The sequence below is a fragment of the Cucurbita moschata genome, unplaced genomic scaffold, assembly GCF_002738365.1.
Source record: "Cucurbita moschata cultivar Rifu unplaced genomic scaffold, Cmos_1.0 Cmo_Scf00023, whole genome shotgun sequence".
NCBI classification, from domain to species: Eukaryota; Viridiplantae; Streptophyta; class Magnoliopsida; order Cucurbitales; family Cucurbitaceae; genus Cucurbita; species Cucurbita moschata.
Genome location: NW_019268539.1, coordinates 2,966,532 through 2,989,761, shown reverse-complemented (window position 1 = coordinate 2,989,761; position 23,230 = coordinate 2,966,532). Strand labels below are relative to the sequence as shown.

The following is a 23,230-nucleotide window of genomic DNA, read 5'->3' as shown; positions in this document are numbered from 1 at the left end:
TTCAACGCATTTTAAAACCGTGAAGCTAACGACGATATGTAATGGATCAAAACGGACAATATCTGCTAGCATCGTGTCTAGGCTGTTACAAATAGTATTAGACCCAGACACGGGGCAATGTACAGCGAGGACGCTCGGCCCTAATGGGGTGAATTGCGAGATCCCATATCGGTTGAAGAGGAAAACAAAATATTTCTTATTATAAGTAGGTAGAAAACTCTCCTTAGTAGACGTATTTTAAAATGTGAAGGTAATGACGATATTTAACGAAATAAAAGTAAATAATATATGCTAGTGGTGGACTTGAACTATTACACATTCTTATATTCGTCCAAGATTAGTCAAGATTGAAGGATGGAAAAGGGGCATTCACATGCGAAACAACGAGATCGATGGGGGGAAACCATTATGACTTATTTGTTTGTTTAGTGAATTAACAAAGTTAGAATTAAGTTGGATTTGGATTGTTCTTCTTTTTGTTGTCCAAAGCCATTGATTTCCCTTTTGAATAATTGATGAATTTGGGTAAGAAAGAGAACCCACCAAACCCTAATATGCATTTTTATTATTGAATGCACCCATCACAATTTACCCCTTTTAAACTCATTTCAAGTGGGAAACAAGGAGCTTTTCGCCATTGATGGGACACCATCTTAACCAAATTTTTCTACTCCCGATCTGACAAAAACAAAATATTTCTTATAATGTAGTTGAAACTTTTCTCTAGTAGATGCGTTTTAAAATTGTAAGACTGAGACGATATATAACAGATCAAAATGAACAATATCTACAAGTAGTGAACTTGGTATGGTTGGTGTTCCGACGAAGACGAAAAACGCTATGGAAGATGGGTTAATTCAAAGTAAATGAAAGTAAGCCCATGAATGTGGTTGGTGTTCTAGTGGGATGCATCCTTAATTTCTCTTAGAACGATTTAATTCTCCTAATCCTTTTAAGTTTTAACGATAAGTTTATAAATTTTCAATTTTGTAACTCATAAGTCTATATCATTAGTACGATGAATTACTTCAACGGCTTACACTACCAAATATCTAAACTCGTAGCGTAATTTTTAATCTATATAATTAATATTCTATGTCGGTGTAATAGTGAAGAAATTTTAAAGTATATAGATTAAATGGACACGATAGTGAAAGCGACGAATTTATAATCTTCTACCCTAATAAAAACGGTCGCCTTAACTATTGCCTAAACGCGTTAGACACAATTTAATCCTAACAAAATTTAGGAATTAAACTTAGCCTATAATGATATAATTAAAAAGAAAATTCGAAGAGACAAAGAAGGCCCACATCGGATGTGGACAAACCGACACGTGTCTCGAAATTGGTTTCCTTACTATTTTGTCGGTCTTCTTTACCCCTCCGTCAAACACGGCCTATTTTGTCTTTTTCCTTAAAAATGATTCCACCGGAAATACAAAAAAACAAAAAAGGTTGCACCAGCCAGGAATCGAACCCGGGTCTGTACCTGTTAGTGCTTATCATTAGTTGATAAAGAATAAAATAAAAATTTAAATTAAATTTAAAGAATATGGATGCAAAATCGGTCATGTATCTAACTAGTACTTTATTATTAGGGTTTTTATGAATTTTTGAGTTCTCATCGATAAGACCTAAACCAACCTAACTCGTAACTAGCGTTGATTTCTTACGAGTACAAGAAAAAGAAAAACCATAAAAGTAACTCGAACATGTATCTAAGTAGTACTATATTAGGGTTTATGCAAAATTTTGAATATACATCCAAAAGTTCTCGTTAACGAGACCCAAACAAGCCCCTATTCTATCTTTACTATACGCACCAAAAGGAAAAACGAGCAATATGACCTAAGAATCCGCAAACTTGATTAATTTACATCGACCATCATCCGAAGATTTGCATCAATGCTTGGACATCCTCTTCCTTTTCTCCTCCTTCTGGTTCTGGTTCTCTTGGTCCTTCTTCTTCTTCTCGTTCGGGTTGTTGTTCTGGTTCAGGTTCTGGTTCGGGTTCATACTCTTCTTGTTCTTGTTCCTCGTCAGAATCGGGAAGTTTAAGCTTCAAAAGCTCAAAATTAAGCTCTAATTGAAAGCTTTTTTCTTTCTCAGCAGCCAACTCATCCTCCAATCTCTTAATTTGCTTAACCATTTCCAAATCCTTATCATGCATAAAGCCACAATGATTCATCAACATAGAAACCATTTCCTTTTGTGTATCAATATTATCAAGCAACGAAGACAACAACGTCGCCAACGTTTCAGTATCCATAGCTTGATCAACCTCCTTCTTCTTCTCATCACTACTCCCACCATGCATCAAAGATTTCATATCAAATTTATTACATTGTTCTTGTTCTTTATAAGAAAACACCGTCTCCCCACGAAACCTAACCCTTTTCCCAAATGATTCCTCATCAGGCTCCAATTCAAACAAGAAATTATTATAATCCCATCCCGTAATCCTCAAAACCTTCCCACCACCTTGACTACTCTCACCCAATTGCACCTCGTTCTTCATCAAATCAATGATTCTATCCTTATCTTGCTCAAACATCTCCCCAATTCCCACCATTCCTTTAGCAATACTCTTGAACAAAAAATTTGAATTTTCCCCTTTCTTCACGAATGGATGATCCAATAAACTCAATGCCGAAGCTCTTGCAAATCGATCTTTAGCTAAACATGAACCCACAAAATGCTTCAATGTATCACCAAATTTCCTTGGAACAACGCTCTTCCCTGATCGATTATCCAAATTCAAATCATAAGGAAATCGCCTAGAAATCTTGGAGAATTGCGCTTTGATTACCTTTTGATCATAAATTGGAGGACACCCATATGCAATTTCCATAGCTAAAATCCCCACCGACCATACATCTGATTTGAAACTATAATCCTCCTCCGGTGGATCCCAATACGGCACCGATGAACAATCTTTCTTCATCTCCTTTGAAACGTCCAAATCTGATAGCAATACACACCCATGAGTATCAAAAAAGATATTGCTTGCTTTCACGGCTTTATGAACCAACCCCTTTTCATGTAGAAAAACCAATGCACGGAGGAGTTGGTTGATAAGAATTGACATGAATTGATCCGGTAAGCCGGTTCGGAATCGTTGGGAGATTATGGCTTGTAGAGGGCCGGCGGGGATGAATGGCATTACGATCCATAGGCGCCCGTCGGGAGCGGTGAAGCAACAATGAGGGGTCAGGATATGTGGGTGGTTGATGAAGGAGAGATTTGTGTTGATGTTCGTAATTGCAGTTTGGTCAATTTCGACGTTGCTATCGATGATTTTTATGGCGACGATCGTCGGTGTGTCTGCTGACTTGCATATTGCTTTGTAGACTGTGCTGTGGTCGCTCGCGCCGATTTGTGATTGGATTTCGTACTCGTCGGCGACTTTTGGGAACTTGGAATGAGTTCCCTTGGCGGCGGAGGTTTCTTGATCTTGGATTTGACGGCGGTCCATTGTTGATGACGGGTCGAAGACTTTCTTGTTTCTGTTGAATGGTGATGTGTAAGAGATGGGAGATGAGGGAAGTATTTATAGGGAATCTGTGTATCGTTATGTTGACTGAGTCTTTGACTGACTTTGACTGAATATTTTGTTTTGTAACGGTTTTTCTTGTTAGGTAGTTAAGTGGTTTCATGTAGTTACTTAACGGTTTTAATAACTGAATAATGAGGCTAATTGATTTTTTTTTTTTTTTGGTGAATTATGATTTCTATTTGGTTATTGAAATTTGAAAAATAGCTCAAAAGGGTCACAAGAGTTCATTGACTATTGGTCAAGGGTATAATGACTATTAACTCTAAAAGATCAGTAGAGTTCTCTTGTCGTTCATTGGTGTAATGACTCATACTCAGGATTTAGATTAGGATTCGGTCAAAGGTGTAATGACTCATATCAGGGATTTATGTGACAGCTCAAGCTCACCGCTAGTAAATATTGTTCTCTTTGGGCGCTCAAGCCCATTGCTAGTTGATATTGTTCTCTTTGGGCGCTTTCCCTTTATTTTAAAACGTGTCTGTTAGGGAAAGATTTCCACATTCTTATAAAAAACCAATGTGGGTTTCACAATTTAGATTAGGATTCGGCACCTGATAGCTCCGACTGCCCATGATTTTGATCAGGGCTCGGTTAAGGTTGTAATGATTCGTTCTCGTCTCGAATAGATGTGGGGTCTCACAATTTAGGTCAGGATTCGGCACATGATAGCCCCAACTACCGAGGATTTAGATCAAAATTCGATCAAGGGTGCAATGGCTCGTACCCAAGATTTATATCAGGATTCAACATGTGATAGCTCCGACATTTCCCTGCATCTCCTGCCACATAGTCACATTACCTACTCCCCACTTCTAAAAGTGAAAACTATTCTCACAAACCACACAAATTTTCATAGGTCACCCAACACAAAATTGCTCCCATTAGAGCATGCTTAACCATGAAGTCTTCGAAAGAAAACGTGCACATTGTTGGTATTAGGTAGCAACTTCTATTTCATATAAGCCTTTCTTAGTCATCCTATTTTTTTTAGATCGCTCACATTTGGATGTGATCTCAGTTCATTCATACATCTCTCATTTACTCGGGTATCACAAAAGGTTTATTGAATTATACTTAAATGGGCATTATTTTGCCTTCATCCCAAATTAAGGTAATTATTCATTTTAGTTATTAAATTAATAATTTATTTTGTTTTATTACCTTAATAATCCTCTCCCAATCAAATAATTAATAAATATTTGACCAAACAATTATTTTGTTGTCCACTATGTATACTCTATACAAGAGTTGCTCTAACCAATGTTAAAAAAATATATCTCAAACCTCCAAAAAGAAAAAGAAAAATCCAGCTGTAAATAAGTCCAAATGATCCGGTACGGGCGACACTACTGGCATTTAATGATGAGGCTGAAACGTCCGTGGGGATTTGGATGGAAATCAATTCTCATAAAGGCCTTAGAGAAGCCCAAATAATGGGCCCATCATGGCCCACTTTGCCTTTATTCCCACTCTATTCAACCACTCCAATAATAATAATATTTTTTAAAAAATAAATTATTCTTTCACCTTTTAAAATTCCCTAAAAAAAATTAGAATTTTAATTTTTCTTTTGTCTCATCCTAATATATTATAAAAAATAAATTTTAATAAAACTCTCAAATTGAAAATTAAGTTTAGAAATATACGAATTCAAAAGTAAAAAAATTTAATTATATATTATCGAGTTGGCATCCAATTATTTAATTCCAATCCTATGTGTCAATGCTTCTTTCCTCGTCACCTAAACATTATATTTATATATAATAAAGTATGATCATGTTCAACCTTTTAATTCCACGAGTATATTAATATGTACGATGTTTATTGCTAATGACGTTGTTTATATGTATCGAGAAAATTTCGGTTAATTTAAAGTACACTCTTCTGACTAGTCGAGCGTTTCTTTCATTTTCGCCTTATCTCAAGAGCATACGGGTTTATGGGTACTGTTGAACTAGACTCGTAAATAGAAGTTGTATTAGGTTGGATTGTAAACTCAACCAACTCGAAATTTCAGACACTCGTGTATAACTTTATAAAGATGAGATAATTATAAATGTTGTATAAGGTAGAGAAGTGGGGCGGGGAAATTTATTAATTAATGGGAGGTTGACGAGGCATTATCAAAAGGGTTAAGGAGCAATAATCAATTATTTAGATGCGACGTCTTTTTCTTTCTTAACTCACGAACTTCGTCTATTTCCATTGACCTAATCTCTTTAAATTTTTCTCAAATTATATTATATCATATGAAAATTAATTTTTTTAATGTAATAATTGACACGGGTTTGAAATACCTTATATTTAATAACATGTTCGGTTCATAACTAATATTTGAATATTTTTTTTTTATTAAAAGGGGCAATATAATTGAATATTTTTTTTAGGGGCTAGGAATTACATGTAAATAATTAAAATGATTTGATTTGTTGCTAATATAATGCATCTCAATAATTATTGACTTTAATGTAAAGAATAATTAATGAAATTTAGTAATGAGATTAGAAGATTCTAGTATAGTTTTAAAATTTGTATTTATTTAATTTATAAATTATCAAAAATATTTAATCAAAATCTTCCAATTAAATTATGTGTTTAATAAGTTGTTTTAACATTTAATAAAGTTATCATATATTTAATTTTTTAAAAATATCTAAAAAAACCCTAAAATTACTTTGTTGTAAGAAAAATGTTGAATATATGATAGATATATTAAATATAAAATTATTATTATTATTATTATTTTTGTAGATTTATGGTACAGAAAATTAAAAATATTAAATTTTATTTAAATAAATATTGAATTTAAGCAATTAAAAGTTTATTACACATTTTTTAAAATTTTTTATCAAATAAATAGAAAATTGAAATGTCAACTACTAATTGTGGAATTAAAAAAAAAAAAAAAAAAAAAAAAAAAAAAAAAACCGCCGTTAAAGAGCGGGAGTCGGCACCGACGCGGCAATGGGCTTATATAAACAAGGAACAGAAACAGGTCGCACTCCGACACCGTTCCCGGAATCGCGACTTCACTCTGATGCCTTAATACAATCCCAAGCAATCTAAAGGTATCGTTTCGATTCTTCTTCTTCTTCTTCAGCATTCTGCAGAGTCTTTCTTGTAATTAATTTAGTACTTAGATCTGGTTGCTGTCTCTCGATCCTCTGATTTTACTGCCGGAATGTGTGTATGTCATCTTGATTTCTTGGTGCCACATTTTGTTGCTATTGATTTCTAATTTCTTGGCCGAATTTCGAAAGTGATTTGCTGATACTGGATACGTGTATGATTTCCTGATGATTGAGAGGTTGTGTTCCTGTGGTGTTACTGTAGCGTTCAATTTGTTGGTAATTTGTTAGTCGATCATCATAAGCTCCTTTTTTTGAGTTCATTCATAGAGACTCTTTGCATTTGGAAGCTTGTATATGTGGTTACGATGTTGGTTAGATAAATGTTAATTAAGGTAATATCCTCCACCTATGTGAGCCTTTTTTTTAATCTAAATATGCTTTTGATTTATTTTTATGGCATGGTGAGATTTGGATAATTGTGGTTCTTATAGAAAATGATCCTGGTGACTTGCAATCCTATGTTGAAGTACTGACTGATTCATCACTTTAAGTTTTTTTTGGTTTGAGTGATTTAACATGGTGGAACTTCCACCCTATGTTTGAATCGCTGTAATGTTATTTTCACCCTAATTAATATTGATTTCCATTTGTTGGGCCTTCTACATATTTACAAACCTCCAATACCTACAAGTTAAGGAAAGTGTCAAAGTATTGATGTTAATTAAATTTACCATAAGTTTTGGGTGAGTAGTGATTTAATGTCATATCGTTTCATTTTTATACAAATGGAAGATCGCAGTGTGGCTTCGGTTCTCTTCCCCCATCTCTCGAAATATTGTTTTCAGTAAGAACAACCTTGGATTTTCTTATATATGTGCCGGTATGTGAATTGATGTGTTTACTTTTATTGCAGAGTTGGTTTGTGTATCAATTGTGACCCTGTTGTCTCCGTTGTCACGATTTTCGTCGTTGCAGTATTATGGAGACTGAAGGTACAGATGTTTGCATGGATAAAGAGCCAGATCGTGTTATAACATATTCCTCTAGAGGTGGTTCCCATGCTTCATCTTGTGAAGATAGCCTCAGTCATCAGGATGTCATGGAGTCATTTGGCGAAATAAATGGGGATCACGATATCAACAATTCAGAAGAGGGAAGTGAATCAAAGGAATATGAAGTGAAGGAATGTACAAATGAAAAATCAATCAAGATTCCTGAAATGCACCCTTCAAAGAAACCAGGCCAACAGCAAAATGTGGTTAGCAGCTTGACTAATGAAAAAGAGAGACTGGAGGAGAAGGTACAAGAAGGAAAGAACGATGACAAATTACTGTTAACTGTGAACTCATTGAAATCTTCTGCTGGAAATGCTCGTTCAAGACATACTGTTCCACAGCCATTTGCCTTGGCAACGGAAAAGCGTGCTTCATCGGGTACTCGACTTCCCAGCGCTATCACCACTGAAAAATCTACCAAAAACAATATTCGGCCTGCAAAGACCAAATCAAATCAGGTACATTCTTAGTTCCCAGGATTTGTATAATTCAATTCATTGGACATGCTTAACCCACTGCTTTCACTTGAACGGATGTTTATCAATGAATTTGCTTTTACTTCCTGCAGCCCACATCTCCTAGGGTGTTGAGGAAGCCACTGCAACCTAATAACAAGAAGCATGCTGATGAGGAAGATTCCTGCTCTGCGGTTTCCGTGTATCTTTCTTATCTTTACACTATTTTATTTGCTACTAGATTTAACCTTTCCACATTTGCTCTAAAATTGATTTCTGCCATCGAACGGTAGCAGTGCAGCATCAACTCGGGCTATCAAGACCAGAATTACTGTTGCATCAGTTCCTGCATTGAGGTGCACAGAGCGTGCAGAGAAAAGGAAGGAGGTACTACAGCCAGATCATCTTATCGTATCCAGTTTCTTTGTTCCCAACTTTTTCTATAATAATCTATATCCTACATTCTTACGACATTTTTTCTCATGTATTTAGTTTAATTCGAAATTGGAGGAAAAACTCCAGGCTCTGGTGGCTGAGAAGACCGAGTGTGAGACGAAGTCCAAGGTAAAATATATATTTGTTGCTGCCTCCCTTTCCTTTCCTTTTCATTTTTCTTGCTTGTCACTGTCTGTAAATCTGTTCTTATTAGTTGATTCCTGAAGTTTATTCTAAAGTTATTCTCTTTCTTTCCTTGTCACCTTCATTAATCTTCCCAAATTTGAAGGAAGAGACTGAGGCCGCTATCAAACAACTAAGAAAGAGTTTATTATTCAAAGCAAATCCAATGCCAAGCTTCTACCACGATGGGCCTCCTGCCAAGGCTGAGCTGAAAAAGGTACTCGTTACAAATTTTTGTGGCCCCTACATTATCTTGACAAACAGAGAGCATATTATTGAGAATATACGAATTCATTTTCTGCTTAAATTATTATTAATAATACTGTGTGCCAGCTCCCACCAACTCGTGCAAGGTCACCTAAACTTGGCCGACGTAAGAGTTGCAACAATGCGGTTCTATCCAATGGAAACAAGATAAAAGTCAGTCTTGGCAAGGGAAATGGCCATCGTACCGACAGTTCCAACAGAGATACTATTGCATTGGATGTCACCGAGAATCAGAGCAATGTCATTCGCTTTGTAGAAAACGAGCTGAAGCAAGGAGAAGCCTTTTGCGAGGTGATTTCTATTGATGTAAATGGTCCAAACAATACAAATATTTCTGTCCAGTCTTAAGTTGGTGACGAACTTCCAAGTCTCTTCTACCATGCTTTACGTCTACGTCTACCATTTTCAAGAGTTCGTTGCAGTGGTTTATGTAATTTATGAAATGTAAATTTCTGTAATTTATATTGGTTTATGTGGAAGCTTTTTACTTCCAGATCAAATAATTATCTTCTAAGGGCCCTCCCCCTGACAGAAAAAAGGAAAGCAGAAAGAAGCAGATCTACTAAGATGTGGTTCGAGCTATTGTTTCCTTTGTTACTTTTGTACGTAAATTATACATTGACCATTCTTGTTTCATAGACTTCGATCTGAAAATAAAAGTGGATACTGTTCCTGTGGCTTTATTGCTTTCTGTTACATGACTTCCATTATTTATGAACCTAACTTTGCTTTCTATTATACAAGAAAGGACTATTGCTCGTCGGTTATTCACGTGCATGGTTGAGGAGGCAAAACAAGGTGCGTTTCATTGAATCCCTGTCTGGAAAATATTTTTTCTTGAGCAAATTAAGATAGAAGAACGAAAAGGGCTAGCGCAAAAATGTATGAAACTTAGGTGTTGGAGCCTCGCCTCGAGTGCTATGAACTGAACAACTCTTGGTCGTTTTATCTCATGAGTTAGGTTTATGAACTTCGAGTATTTCGAGATTAAGAAGTTAGCACTTATTTTTTGCCTTCATTGCGCTTTTTGACAGGGAATTTCTTCAAATGCAAAACATGAAACAAACTCGAAAAACCAGTCTCCTCACGAATGTTCTTCTCCAGCCATGAGGAGAAATCTTTGGTCTAACATCTCAACTCCCCACCGTCTCGTACGACACATCCAGCTCGTGAGTTGCTTGGCGCCCTTTTCTAAGGTAAAAGAGATCCTTTTACCCTTTGCTTCTTCTATGACATATAACATGTTTAATATCTTGGATATCCACCAAGAGATTTGAATCTCTCTCAAGATTTACTATTAGTTAAGTTGAAGGCGTCTATCGTTTCCACTAGTATAGAGGTGCGTAGTATGGAGGACTCGCACCGATTTGACATACAAACTCGATATCTTTCCTTACAGCTAAAGCTTGTATAGTTGCCAAAAGAAGAGGGGCTCCATAAATAAGAAAGATTTAGCTGGCCATATTCCTTAGCTCTTGGGTATTTTAGCCTTCCAAATGTGCATGTATTGTCTTGATTGCATCCAGCCAAATTTCCATTGATATCTTTTTCTTACCAAATTCTTATGAATGGCAATTCTTCATTCGTTGTTTATGCTCAGACTTCAATATGACATTCAAAATGAAAACAAAAACTAAGGTATTGATTGTGTGCACATTCTTAGCTATTCTTAGGCTTTAGATAAGGCTAGGTTTGAGATGTATTTTGGGGCTTTTGTTGATTCGGGTTGGGTACAGGTTTAGTGTGCAAATGATTGGGTCAACCCAACTCAACCGGGTAACATAAAAGAAAAAAAAGAAGAGAAGGAGTTGGGCCCAAGTACACGTACCCAGTACACGGTACGTGTACTCCTCCTTGCACGACGCACACTTTAGTCCTCGGCCAGTGTATCAAAGATCAATTGTCATTAGTACTTCTTTCCAATTCCTACTCGAGTACCCTCCTCGTTAGTCTCCACCCAATACAAACACAATGTAGTCTTCGCACAGCACAGTTGATAGCTCCACACCCACATTCTCCTTGCAGTACACTCTTCGGTCTTCGGTCGATGCCTCCTCCTCCCACTCTTTTGGTCGGAACCTCCTCCTCGCCAGTTGCCACACGGTTATTCTTCCTTCCTTCCACAGTTATCCTCCTCGTAATAGAGGTGTAAATCCTTCTCACAGTGCACTCTTCCGTCTTTGGTTGGTGCCTCCTCGCTAGTCACCACATAGTTCTTCCTTCCACTTGGTTCTTTTTCCTTTCTTCTACAATCTCTTTTCGGGATTCTTGAGCATATTTTTTGAACCATCCAAACAACTTGAACTTTTGAGTTGGTCCAAGAAATTACTTTAATCCAGCCTATGCACACCCCTTATGCATGATTGTGTAGGGTTTTGAGTGTTACCCATGTACACGTTTTAAACACATTTTAAATTTGATGAAATCAGAAGTCAAAATAAATTGATTTTTTTTTTCTATAAAGTTTTTTTATTTGGATTACGTGTACCATCAATTGGACCCAACAAAAATTATTTCTGATTTTCTGATTTTTTAAAATTAAATTTATAAAAATTATTTCTACTTGTTATCAACTTTTTTTATTCTTTATTTCTTGATTAATACGGGTCATGATTGAATGCAATTTCTTTATTTTGGAAGAACGGTTCCAAATGTTGAGACGGCTCTTTATGCTCATTTCATATTCTTGATTTGACAATAACATTTGGATTTTTATACTAATTAAATAAATGAGATAATAATGTTGTCGGTTCCTTTATAAACTTTTCATTGTACTCATTAAACGGTTTCTTAATCCCGACAAAAATTCCAAGGTGGATGACGGGATAGAATTACATTTAAGGTATCTTAAGTTTCGTTCATAGAAATGATATTTCGAATTATTTCAACTCGAGGTTCAATTACTCTTGAATAGATTACAAACTTTAGGATGACATATTAGAATACTAACTCTAGAATTTATGAATACTTCATTGTATTAATTTTAATATTTTGATTTATAATTTAGCTAGTGATCATTCTAATATTGATGGGAATAAGAGTTGCAACGTTTCAGTTGATCATAGGTTCTAGCTTACTAAGACTTTTATATCGATATAGGACCAAAATTGAAAAAGAAATTAAAAAGATTGCACTTGTGATGACTCGCTATTCAAATTGATCAAATTCCTACCTATTTCCTGAAGTTTCTAACGTTGATTTCTTAGTCAAGCTGAACGGTTTAACCAAGGGAGAATGAATGACTCAATCAAGAATAGACTTGTAATTGTATAACAATTCCAACCGACCATGAAGTAGAATATTTTTGTTAATAATATAATATTAGAGTACATAAAAACAATAATGTGATGATTTAAAAAATACCCGTAAAATTTTAAAAGTAGCATTTAACACCATTTTTTAGTGATTTTTTTTATAAAATTTTTACCATCCATATATGAAAGTTTATGTGTATTTTTTAAATATTGTAATAACAGTAAGTTTTTTAAATTAAAAACGTTTTTAAACTTTAAAAAAAAAAAAAAAAAAACTTAAGAAACCCTTAAAAACTGAATGATATTTAGGTAACAAGGTATTTTTTAAACCATTTTGAAAAATTCATTTTAAACAAAGTGTTAGAGTTTAAATCCAAAAATAAATATCTAAATATTAAATAACTCAATTAATTCGATAATATATTATAATAAAAAAATAATTAAAAAAAAGGTGTCCTTTTGGGATTATCATTATAATAAGCCGTTGGAATCTTTATTAAATTTATTTATAACAAGCGTGAAACATTTGTTCTTTTATTTTAAATCTCCACCTCCTTTTTCGAGACTATAATTTATTTATTACATTTTCACTTTAAATTTTTAATTAGATTTAAGTACTAATTTATTTTAGTTATTTTATGTATTGGTCGCTGTATTGTCAACTTTCGTCTATTTTAGTTTCATTATCATTTTAATGCAACACGACCCTTATTAAATTTTATGAAATATACTCATAATTTTATATTAAAAGGAATTGTCGTTGCGTATATAAAATTTATGTTAGAATTTTATAAACAATGACCAAAAGGGTCGTTTTTTAAAAAGCAATTAAAAATTCGAATATTTTAAAAGCATAAAAATAAATAACGTTGACCGAACCTAAAACCCACCAAATGAACAAATTAACCCAAAATAATTTTAAACTTTTGAATGATACTCCTAAACTTTAAAAAATTACTTTTACTACTAATTTTAATTTTATATAGACTAAAAAAATTTGAAAAATATCGAAATTTTTTAATAAAAATTATCTTAAATTTATTTTGCAGTTAATACATATATAAAATCACAAAATCAGGTTCTTAAAATAATATTAATATCCTTAAATTTTTTTAGTTATTTATTATTAATAATAAATTTATTGATATTTTTAAATATTCATATTCTAATAGAAGCATTTATTAATTTTTTAGTTTAATAATATTTTTAAATTTTCATATATTTTTTAAAAAAAATTAAAAAATTCTTAGATTTTTTTGTTTTATATTTATATCCAAATTCAATAGTGATATTTTAGAAAATATGTGAAGGAAAATGAAAGAGAGAAGAAAGGGACGGATTTCAAACAAATTATTCAACTTCCCTAAATAAAAGTGGTCACCTCTTTATCCGGAAACTTCTCGCTTTTAAATAATAATTGATATATATTTCTTCCGTCAAAATTAAAAGTTAAAAATTTTAGTAGTTCTAATTAATATCGCTAGAAATTACGAACCTTCACAATAATACAATATTGTCCACTCTAAACATAAGTTCTCGTCGTTTGCTTTTGGTTTCTCTAAAAGACATCATTTCAACGTACATGTATTTCTTATTTATAAATTTATGATCAATCACGAAGAAAAAATTAGAAAATAAAAACTATAATAAATAATTAAAAAAGTGACCATTTTTAATATATACATGAATCACATTTAATATTTTAATATATAGTTTTTAGATAAATAAATATGGGTATGGGTATGTTCTAAATTACCTTTATATAGGCTGGCACTTTGAAAATTTTAGAAAGCAATTTAGCATAATTTTTGGAAATACAAAATTCTCTCTCAATCTTCCACTCCAGCAATCGCCGCCGGAGTTCTCTCTCCGACATGAAGCTCTCCGGTAACTCTCTCCCGATCCTCTCCGGCGTTATGGGAGTCTAAAGTTTTTGTCTTCTTTCTCTGGGTTTCTGATTATGTTGTGTTTTGTGGTTCAGATCTCGTCGAAAATGGCGGCGGAATCGCCAATCAGGCTCGGATCATCGCCGTGTCGTTGGTCGGAATCGTGGCGGCCGCCGGAACGCGTTACCACTGGGGCAGGAAATTGAGGCCGTCGGCCGTGATCGTAGATCAGAAAATCATTCCGGTGATCGGACGGACGGAATCCGGCCGGTCCGGAAACATTGAAGCGTTCCCTCACTATGTTGGTATGGTTCCAAAAATTTAATATTATTCATTAATTAATCTTTTTTTTTGTAATTTAATAAAAATAAATAAATATTAATTAACTCCTGACCAATCAGTAGGTTAGGTGTATGACACTGTTTTGTTATTATTATTATTTAATAACGATAATAATAATTACCTTACTGAGTTTTGAAAATTTGAGAGAAGGTAATAGTGACGGGAAATTGTTTGACTGATAATTTGTGGATTCGATTGCAGCGAGGCAATTAGGGTTTATGGATGTCGGGGAGTGCCCGAGGTTGGCGAAGTTGATGAACGATTATTTGAAGAAGAAAAAAGGATGTGAAGAATCGATATACGAGTATTTGATTGATGAAAAGAATGGTGATTCGTTATACGTGAAGCTGATTGAAGAGTTAGAGACGTGTATTTTGAGCTACTTTGCTTTTCATTGGGACAAAGCTCCTCAAATGGTTTCTCAGGTATGCTTACTCGACCCGACCATATTTTATTATTACGTTGTTTATCTCGTGTTAATTAGAGTTGTTTGTTCTTCTGGCAAAACGATTTTTGTTGGGTTGCCCATTTTCTCATGGGGACCTTTAGGGACCCACGCGTATGGAGCGTACTGGGGAGGGAGGAAAAAACCAAGAAAACTAAATGTTTTCGTCCCCGTCCGTATAACCCGTTTTTATATTATTATTTAAAACTTAATAAATTAATTATTTTATTTATGCTAAATTAATAAAAATATCCCTCGTCTTTTATATATATATATATATATATATATATATTTTGGTAGTTTCTTGACTTTTGAAATATGATAGTGAAATGTGCATGTAATTTATTGAAGTAGTTGGGACAATAATTTAATTATAATTAAAATAACATGTAACATTTCCTCACGTTATGAATAAAATATGATATAATATTATTATACAACGATATTGTTCTTTTTTATAAATATTTTATGGCAAAGACTTTATTATAAATGTTTTTCTTCTATTTATTTAATATGTATACTCACTATTTAGATGTATATTACCTTTAATATTCGATAATTTAAATATTTGATGGATTATTTTTTAATATTTAATTTTTGTGACAGATACTTATTAATGTTTGATATTTGAGTTTCATGAGATTTTAATTATTAATGTAACTGTACTATATATAAATATAATTTTTTTAAAAATTAAAAAAAAAAACCGAGATTTATTATTTTTAATTATTATTTTGTACGTAATATTAATTTTTGTTGGGTTGGTGCAGGCATTGACGGATGAATCTGAGCACAAGGCAAAGTTCAAAGGCTTAGTGATGGCCGCCACCAGGTTTATATTTTTTATTTTAATTTCTCAACTTTTAAAATCAATTATAATCGAAATAAAATTAAAAGATAGTAAAAAAATTCAGAAATATTTTCAATAAAAAAGAAAATTAAATGTTTTTAATTTGACGAAGCTTAGGAAGCAGAGGTTCGAGAGGGTGACAAAGGAGCTGAAAATGACGAGGGTTATATCGACTCTAGTCGACGAGATGAAAGCAATTGGCGGCGGCGAGGCTGATTCTAAATGCACCGATGTTATGGCGCCCGTGGCTCTTAGTCGGAGGAGCCCCGTTCTCCTCCTCATGGGCGGCGGAATGGGAGCCGGCAAAAGCACTGTCCTTAAAGATATCCTCCAAGAGTAAGTTTTAGCCTCGTAATAATTAAGATAATATTCCTTGTCTATATATTGATGGTGATTTAATTTTATATTTTTTAAAAAATAATTATTGTATTTGATTTAATTGGTTTGGTTTGGTTTGGTTGAATTTGAAATAATTTTGGGTTAATTAGACCGACCGTTTTGTAGACCGTTTTGGTCGGAAGCCGGAGCAAAAGCCGTAGTGGTAGAGGCGGATGCTTTCAAAGAAACCGACGTCGTTTATAAAGCAATTAGCTCCATGGGCTGCCCCGATGACATGCTTTCGTCCTCCGAGCTGGTGCACCAGTCATCGACCGACGCAGCATCGTCGTTGTTGGTGACGGCGCTAAACGAAGGTAGGGATGTGATCATGGATGGAACTCTTTCATGGGAGCCGTATGTGGAACAGACGGTTGAGATGGCGAGAAATGTTCACAAGCATCGGTATCGCATGGGGGTTGGCTACAAAGTTGCTGAGGATGGCACCATCACTGAAAATTACTGGGAACAAGTGAGCCGAGATGAAGAACATCGATATGATTTTGATGGGATAGTTGAGAAAGATCGAAAGCCTTACCGAATTGAATTGGTTGGAGTTGTTTGTGACCCGCATTTGGCCGTTATTCGAGGCATAAGGTATGAACGACTTAACGTTAAATTACAAATTTCGTTTCCATAGTTCTAAAAGTTATAATCCGTCTTAAACCAATGTCAGATATCTCAATCTACTCTCATCTCTCAATGGTATCAAATTCAATCATTGGGTGGTGTGCCAGTGAGGACGCTAGGTTCTCGAGAAGGATGGATTGAGAGATCCCATATTGGTGTGGTTGGAGATGGGAACGAAACATTTCTTATAAGGGTGTGGAATCCTTTCCTTAGTAAATGTGTTTTATAACCGTTGTGGATCTCTCAATGGTATCAGAGCCAGTCACTGGGTTGTGTGCCAGTGAGGTTGCTAGAGATGGATTGAGAGATCCCACGTTAGTTGGAGAGGGGAATGAAACATTTCTTATAAGGGTGTGGAAACCTTCCCTAGGCCTTTTATAATCGTTGTGGGATCTCTCAATCTACCCCCGTCTCTTAATGGTATCAGAGCTAGTCACCCGGCAGTGTGCCAGCGAGGACGCTATGTCCTCAAAAGGAAGATGGATTGAGAGCTCCCATATTAGTTAGAAAGGGAAACAAAACATACGTTATAAGAATATGAAAACTTGTCTCTAATAAACGTGTTTTATAATGGTTGATATGAATAAACAGAAGAGCAGTCATAATTGGAAGGGCGGTGAGGGTGAACTCACAATTGAAGTCCCACAAGAGATTTGCAAGAGCTTTTCCGAGATACTGCAACCTTGTTGATAACGCTAGACTCTATTCCACCAATGTCCTCGGCAGTCCACCAAAGGTAAACAAATCTCGAAAAACGTTTAAACTTAAATATTATTTTATGAAGTTCAGAAACTAAACTTGTAATTATTTACAGTTGATTGGGTGGAAAAACGGAGACACCAAGTTACTAGTGGATCCCGAGGAAATCAAATGTATTTCAGTGACGAGTAGGATGAAGGAGAATGCAGCTTCAGTTTACGAACTTTACGAAGATGCAAGCGTTTTAAGTGAAGAAGGTTCTCTATGGAAAGACACTGTCATGTCATCTTCTAGGGCCAATGTTCAAATGGAGTTGAAGGCTTCCATTCAAGCCATTGAATCAAAATAACAACTCTTTTGTATTTGGTCGGGACGGTTTAGGGTTTAATGGAAACGATCTTAGTAAGTACACTCCTAGGAATGGAGGATCGGGTCAATTTGTGTTCGACTTGTTTTTTTCCTGTGGTTTTGGATAGGTTAAATTTTTTGTTGAGTTACGTAATGTTCTTTTAGAAATTCGTAAAGAACCTTTTTGAAAGTTTGACATGTACTAGTCTTGAAGTGATCTTGTTGCTGAGTATTGACGTTTTTATTGTTGTTTGTCATTGTTTTACACTCTTCCTCTCTAACATCCCTCGTTAACCACAAAGTGTTGAACGCTATTGTTAACCGTTCTATTATTGAATGACATAGACGTTGGTTTTTTCTCGATAGTTCGTCAAGTGCGTGGAATGCTTATTGTTGGTCAGTCACGAGCCCGTTTTCTTTTTGTGGTTGTCGTTAGCGGTCACTATGAACTTCGTTGACTAAAAGAGAGAAGGTACCAGCTCCATTTAGAACAAAATACAAATTCACGAGAATTTACGTTCAAAGGAGAGTAAGAAAGGAGAAGAGAAAACGGAAAAACAAAGGAGGCGACAACCACGATGACACGACAACCAATACCGGATGAGAGAAAAAAAGAGGAAAAAAAACATTTTTTATTTTAAATAAATTAAAAAGTAATTTTTTCAATAATAAAGAGTGATATTTCAGCTTTCTTCTAGCTTATTAACTATATATATATATATATATTTTATTAAAAAAGTATTGGGCCTATTATGGGCTTCATTGAAGGCCCAAGTATGAAGCCCGTATTAACCAAAGCTGGTTCCACTCGGCCTAGGGTTTCAGCCACTGGAATTGCAGCAAGTAACCAACATATATATACCGCTGAAAAACGAAGGCTAAAAACCCTGCAGATTCTGAAGCATCGTCGCGCCGATTAGCTCTACCTTCTCATCCCGGAGTTCCGAAAACGTAAACCATGGTATGTTCTCGACTCATTCTTCTCTTCGATTTATCCGTCATCTCTTCCAGTTTCTTTAATGGTGCTGCATCGGTCTCCTTCAGGCGGATGTGGAAGCCGATGTTGCAGTGGCGGGGCAGCCAAAGAAGAGGACGTTCAAGAAGTTCAGCTTCCGAGGCGTCGATTTGGATTCTTTGCTGGACATGTCTACCGATGAGCTGGTCAAGCTCTTCACTGCCCGTGCACGCAGAAGGTTGCTACAACTGAATGTGTCATGAATTGATTTTTGTGTTCTTTTTCATTCTTAACTTACTCGTTTTTCTAACATTCTTATGGTTTTTGGATAGGTTTCGTCGGGGTTTGACGAGGAAGCCAATGGCCCTTATCAAGAAGCTTCGTAAAGCGGTTAGTATCTTTTAGATCCATTTCTGCCTATTCAATATTGCAATTATTTTACAACTTTGTATTGATTTCTGATTCTGACTGGCGATGCTGTTTTCTGGAATGTAAATGGTGATGGACTCTTTCCTGTGTTAATCTTGCCATGGTTTAGGTTAAGTTTTTCTTCAGTGTTCTTGATGAGTAGATAGGTGGAAAGAAAATGATTTAATTAGGCCATTATACCTTAAATATATAGTTTTATCAGATGAGATTTCCAACAATATGTTTAGACTATGAATCAATCCTTTTGAGGGCTGTTATTAACTTATATTCTCAAGCCTCCCTGTAATTTGCTTTAACCTTAAAATGAACAACAATGAACTGAAACTTTAGGTAAGTTTTCATTTTCCATAAGCTTTTGCCCCAAATCATCTAGCGGAGAATTTTGCCCTCATAAGCTTTTGGAATCAGTTTCATCACAAAGGAATGCACTCCTTTTATTTCTGAAAACACACGCTGTTGTCCTGATAGTGTGGTATTCTTCATTATTAACATGAGTCTGACTTTAAGCCGACATGTTTTACCAACTTCCGTTGCTGCTTGCAATTCTCTCCCTTGTTTTTGCTATTGGATTTCTCGTATCCTTACATGGGAACTTACCCATTGCTGGATATGTAAGTTGATTTTCCATGAGTCTCCGAATCTCGTCGTATACGGTTGTGTTAGTTCTTGCAGTTGTTCTGACTCTTCCATTGGATTTCTCATATCTTAACATGAAAACTCAAGATCATCCTTCAGTGGTAGATTTAGATTTGGAAGTGAATGTGTTGTGAATCTCCAAAATTTATCATTTTGAACTTTTATATTTTCCATGTTTTTTTCAACATGTTCTTGATAAGTTTCGATACACCGATGAAGTATATGTGAACTTGTCCTTCTCTGGATACCTCTTCTTCCTTTTCCAAAAAACAGAACAGTTCAGCTGTTTTCTTTTGATGTCTCGTCTCATTTATTTATGTATTTTTAAACTGAAATAGAAAAGGGAAGCACCTCCTGGTGAGAAGCCAGAGCCCGTCCGAACACACCTTCGGAACATGATCATTGTGCCAGAGATGATTGGAAGCATCATTGGTGTTTACAACGGCAAAACCTTCAACCAAGTTGAAATCAAGCCAGAGATGATTGGCCATTACCTAGCAGAGTTCTCCATTTCATACAAGCCCGTCAAGCACGGTAGGCCCGGTATTGGTGCTACCCACTCTTCAAGGTTCATTCCTCTCAAGTGAAAATCAGTGTCGAGTTCTTGCTTAGTTTTGTTATATTATTACATGAAACTTGGATGTTGATCAGATTTTGTTCTTAGTTTTTGCCCATTTTCTATGCTTTATATAGCTGATTAGTACTACGGAGGCTTGAGCTATTTAGTTTTTTGAAGCTGGTGTTACTGTTCAAATTTTTATTCTACTTGTTTCATCTAAATGTAGACTTGGCTGTGCCATTCAGTTTTACATGGTTGTTTGCTCAAAAATGTCTCTGTTATATTTCATATCTATGGTCTAGATATAAGAACTCACCATTTAGACTCGAATCTGTTAGTTTGGACATATCTTCTCTGTTTGATTGTGATGTTTTATTTATCGAAATCAACTGAGTTTCTCCTCTTTCATTTGAGAGCCTCCGCCATAACAATTTAATTAAACAAAAATGTGTTAAGGAAATATAGTTTATTCAAATTAAAACCACATATTATTCAAAACCATTCTTAATTCCCACATGATTGGAAATTCAAGTCAACCACAATAATTGAATATTAAAAAAAAAAATATATATATATATATATATTTATTTATAATAAAGACACACAAAAACAATATTAAAAAGAAACACCAATGTGTACTCCGTTCCCCCCACCACTTGTTATTTAAAATTAAAAATGGCTTTATTTTTGGTCTTTGGATCCTTCCTAGCATTGCCTTCGAAATCTCCCATCTGCTTCCCTTACCGTCGCCTGCAACACTCTTTCCACTTCGGCTCCTCCCATCTGCAAATCCCATAGTTTCTTAAAAAATTAAATTCAAATTATGTTCGTTCTAAAGTTTATGGACCAAATAGACATAAACATCGACCCGGGTTAGTTCCTTACGTGGGTATCATCAATGGCTAATTGGGCTGAAAACAGAGAGTTGAAGAAATTGGCATGAATGGCTTTGGGATTTATGCGTCCAGTTTTAAGAACATTAAGAACAGCCAGCATTGAATCGATCCCAGCTGAAGGATTGGGCCATTCCAACCTTATGGGTTTTGTTCCTTTCGCATTCTCTCTGTTCTTCGCTGCAATCGCCATTTCCAGCTCTGAGTTTCTCCTCTTTAACATCTCCTCCGAGGCTCTCAGCTCTTGAATCGTCCTCGCCGCCGCTTGAACTATGGAGTTCTTATCATTCTAAAAAACAAACCCATATGGATCAGCCCATGAATTCGATTCAAAAACCGATGCAAAAAACGTACTGACCTTAGTTTTCTTGGGAAGCAGGGAGTGGACTCCCAAATAGCTCTGTTTCTCTCTCTCTCTTCTCGTCCTCTCGTTCATCATGTGCCTGTGACATTTCTCTCTCTCTAGATCGCCTAGAGCTGCCGCTTCTTTCTTCTCATGCCATTGCTTTCTCCAGTACTCAATCACCCGTTTGTTAACGGAATTAGAGGCGGCGGGGGCGGCGAGTTTGTTTTTTTGCTCGATTCGAAAATTGGGTCGTGACAGATATGGTACGAAAGCACTTTTTTGTTGTTGGGCGGGAGCGGAGACGGGGACGGGGACGGAGATGGGGGCATCGAGCCAGAAGAGATCATTATGCCAGAATTCTACTGGAAAAGTATCATCCATGGGGGGAGGTGAAGAACAGTTTTGTTGTTCTTTTTTCAAAAATCATTTGATTTGCAACGGTCAAGGAGATTGTTTGAGTGTGTGTGTATGTATATATATATATATATATATATGTTTTGGTGATGGAGATTAATAATAAATGAGGTTATTAAACACGTGATCAATGAGATTATTGTGGGGTTTATTTTTGGAGTCGGAGATTATTAAACATGTGGTTATTTGGACTAGTAGTGGGATTGTATTTGGTCAAACTTTCTGCCTGGCTCGTTTTGGAGGACTTGAACACAGGAATTGACTCAATCTTGAAACTCTTTGACCGTGGATCCCACACATGCATAGGTCCTAGTTGGGTTGGCGGAGGGATTTTTGATAAATTTTGAAGTTCCGGTTTGTTGGATCGGTAATTCAATCCAACTCGAAAATTTTCACAACCCAATTCTCTATTTTATGGTTAAGTTCGGGTTGTGAAATAACGAAGTCTGAACGGAGCAATTCGACGATAAACACCAAGTGGAGAAGTCTGAGGAAAGTGGAATGGAGCGCCGAGCAGTGAGATAGTTGGTAATGATGTCTGATGAGAAACATAGAGACGTGGTCGAGTGGAGAAATGGGAACTGAGAAGAGAGTTCAACGGAGAAATAAAGAGACGAGTGACGTTGACGTCCGAAGATACACATAGACGAGACATAGAGAGAGTTGAGAGGAGTCAAAAGACAAACACTATGATGCGAGTGTGTGAGAGCCGAGACTTCATTTCACTTACCTAATTACCCTCAAGGTTGAAGATGAACGCTGCGTGAGACTACGAGACAAAGTCTGGAACTCACAGTCAAAGAGTAGATAGAGAGTCAGAGAGAAAGTCTGCATAGTACAGAGACACATATGATGACTCATAGGCTTCTACCACATGGGCTTGGGCCTATTTTATTATTATTGTTTTTTTTAAGGCTTTCGAGTTGAGTTGGGTTGTCCCAATAATTTGAATTTTGAATCGAACACAATTCGAACCGGATCGGGTTCCATAAAACAAACCCACCCAAATGCAAAAGCCTTTAAAACCCAATCCAACCCTTATAATTCGGGTCGGGTCGGGTCGGGTGCCTCCATTTCAACACGAAGGAAGCCCAAAAACAAAATTGGCCCAATGGGCTTTGTCAACAACAAAGAACCAAAACCCA

General features: G+C 35.5%; 5 protein-coding genes across 17 annotated transcripts; 3 read left to right on the top strand and 2 right to left on the bottom strand.

Annotated features, from left to right (window-relative positions):
* Positions 1 to 1,887: 1,887 nt before the first annotated feature.
* Positions 1,888 to 3,477, bottom strand: LOC111460018 (serine/threonine-protein kinase BLUS1-like). The gene has a single exon (XM_023103096.1). The coding sequence runs from the start codon at positions 3,475 to 3,477 to the stop codon at positions 1,888 to 1,890; it is 1,590 nt and encodes a 529-aa protein (XP_022958864.1).
* A 3,018-nt stretch (positions 3,478 to 6,495) lies between these two features.
* Positions 6,496 to 10,521, top strand: LOC111459945 (protein WVD2-like 3). 11 transcript variants are annotated; one of them, XR_002713361.1, is made up of 10 exons: positions 7,406 to 7,509; positions 7,605 to 8,142; positions 8,253 to 8,341; positions 8,430 to 8,526; positions 8,632 to 8,703; positions 8,864 to 8,974; positions 9,091 to 9,626; positions 9,769 to 9,822; positions 10,059 to 10,220; positions 10,424 to 10,521. XR_002713361.1 is itself a non-coding variant. In XM_023103006.1 (8 exons), the coding sequence occupies exons 2-8, from the start codon at positions 7,609 to 7,611 to the stop codon at positions 9,370 to 9,372; spliced, it is 1,143 nt and encodes a 380-aa protein (XP_022958774.1). In that variant the 5' UTR covers positions 6,508 to 6,626; positions 7,605 to 7,608; the 3' UTR covers positions 9,373 to 9,707. The 11 variants fall into 11 exon arrangements, 8 of the variants coding, with proteins under 8 accessions (XP_022958770.1, XP_022958772.1, XP_022958774.1 ...); XR_002713360.1 differs by having other exon boundaries at positions 9,773 to 9,822; positions 10,059 to 10,521; XR_002713359.1 differs by having other exon boundaries at positions 10,059 to 10,521.
* Positions 10,522 to 14,054: 3,533 nt separating this feature from the next.
* Positions 14,055 to 18,106, top strand: LOC111459944. 3 transcript variants are annotated; one of them, XR_002713358.1, is made up of 10 exons: positions 14,055 to 14,165; positions 14,260 to 14,469; positions 14,708 to 14,931; positions 15,722 to 15,783; positions 15,919 to 16,137; positions 16,306 to 16,773; positions 17,398 to 17,542; positions 17,621 to 17,882; positions 17,913 to 17,957; positions 18,000 to 18,106. XR_002713358.1 is itself a non-coding variant. In XM_023102998.1 (9 exons), the coding sequence occupies exons 1-8, from the start codon at positions 14,153 to 14,155 to the stop codon at positions 17,852 to 17,854; spliced, it is 1,575 nt and encodes a 524-aa protein (XP_022958766.1). In that variant the 5' UTR covers positions 14,055 to 14,152; the 3' UTR covers positions 17,855 to 17,882; positions 17,913 to 18,106. The 3 variants fall into 3 exon arrangements, 2 of the variants coding, with proteins under 2 accessions (XP_022958766.1, XP_022958765.1); XM_023102998.1 differs by having other exon boundaries at positions 17,913 to 18,106; XM_023102997.1 differs by having other exon boundaries at positions 17,621 to 18,106.
* A 595-nt stretch (positions 18,107 to 18,701) lies between these two features.
* LOC111459956 (40S ribosomal protein S15-4-like) lies at positions 18,702 to 20,702 on the top strand. Its single transcript, XM_023103022.1, has 4 exons — positions 18,702 to 18,814; positions 18,898 to 19,046; positions 19,141 to 19,198; positions 20,212 to 20,702. Exons 1-4 carry the CDS (start codon positions 18,812 to 18,814, stop codon positions 20,458 to 20,460), a joined length of 459 nt encoding a protein of 152 aa, XP_022958790.1. The 5' UTR covers positions 18,702 to 18,811; the 3' UTR covers positions 20,461 to 20,702.
* Positions 20,703 to 21,066: 364 nt separating this feature from the next.
* On the bottom strand, positions 21,067 to 22,111 carry LOC111459950 (transcription factor bHLH92). The gene is made up of 3 exons (XM_023103013.1): positions 21,684 to 22,111; positions 21,318 to 21,614; positions 21,067 to 21,215 (listed from the first exon to the last, which is right to left on the bottom strand). The coding sequence occupies exons 1-3, from the start codon at positions 22,050 to 22,052 to the stop codon at positions 21,138 to 21,140; spliced, it is 744 nt and encodes a 247-aa protein (XP_022958781.1). The 5' UTR covers positions 22,053 to 22,111; the 3' UTR covers positions 21,067 to 21,137.
* Between the last annotated feature and the right edge of the window lie 1,119 nt (positions 22,112 to 23,230).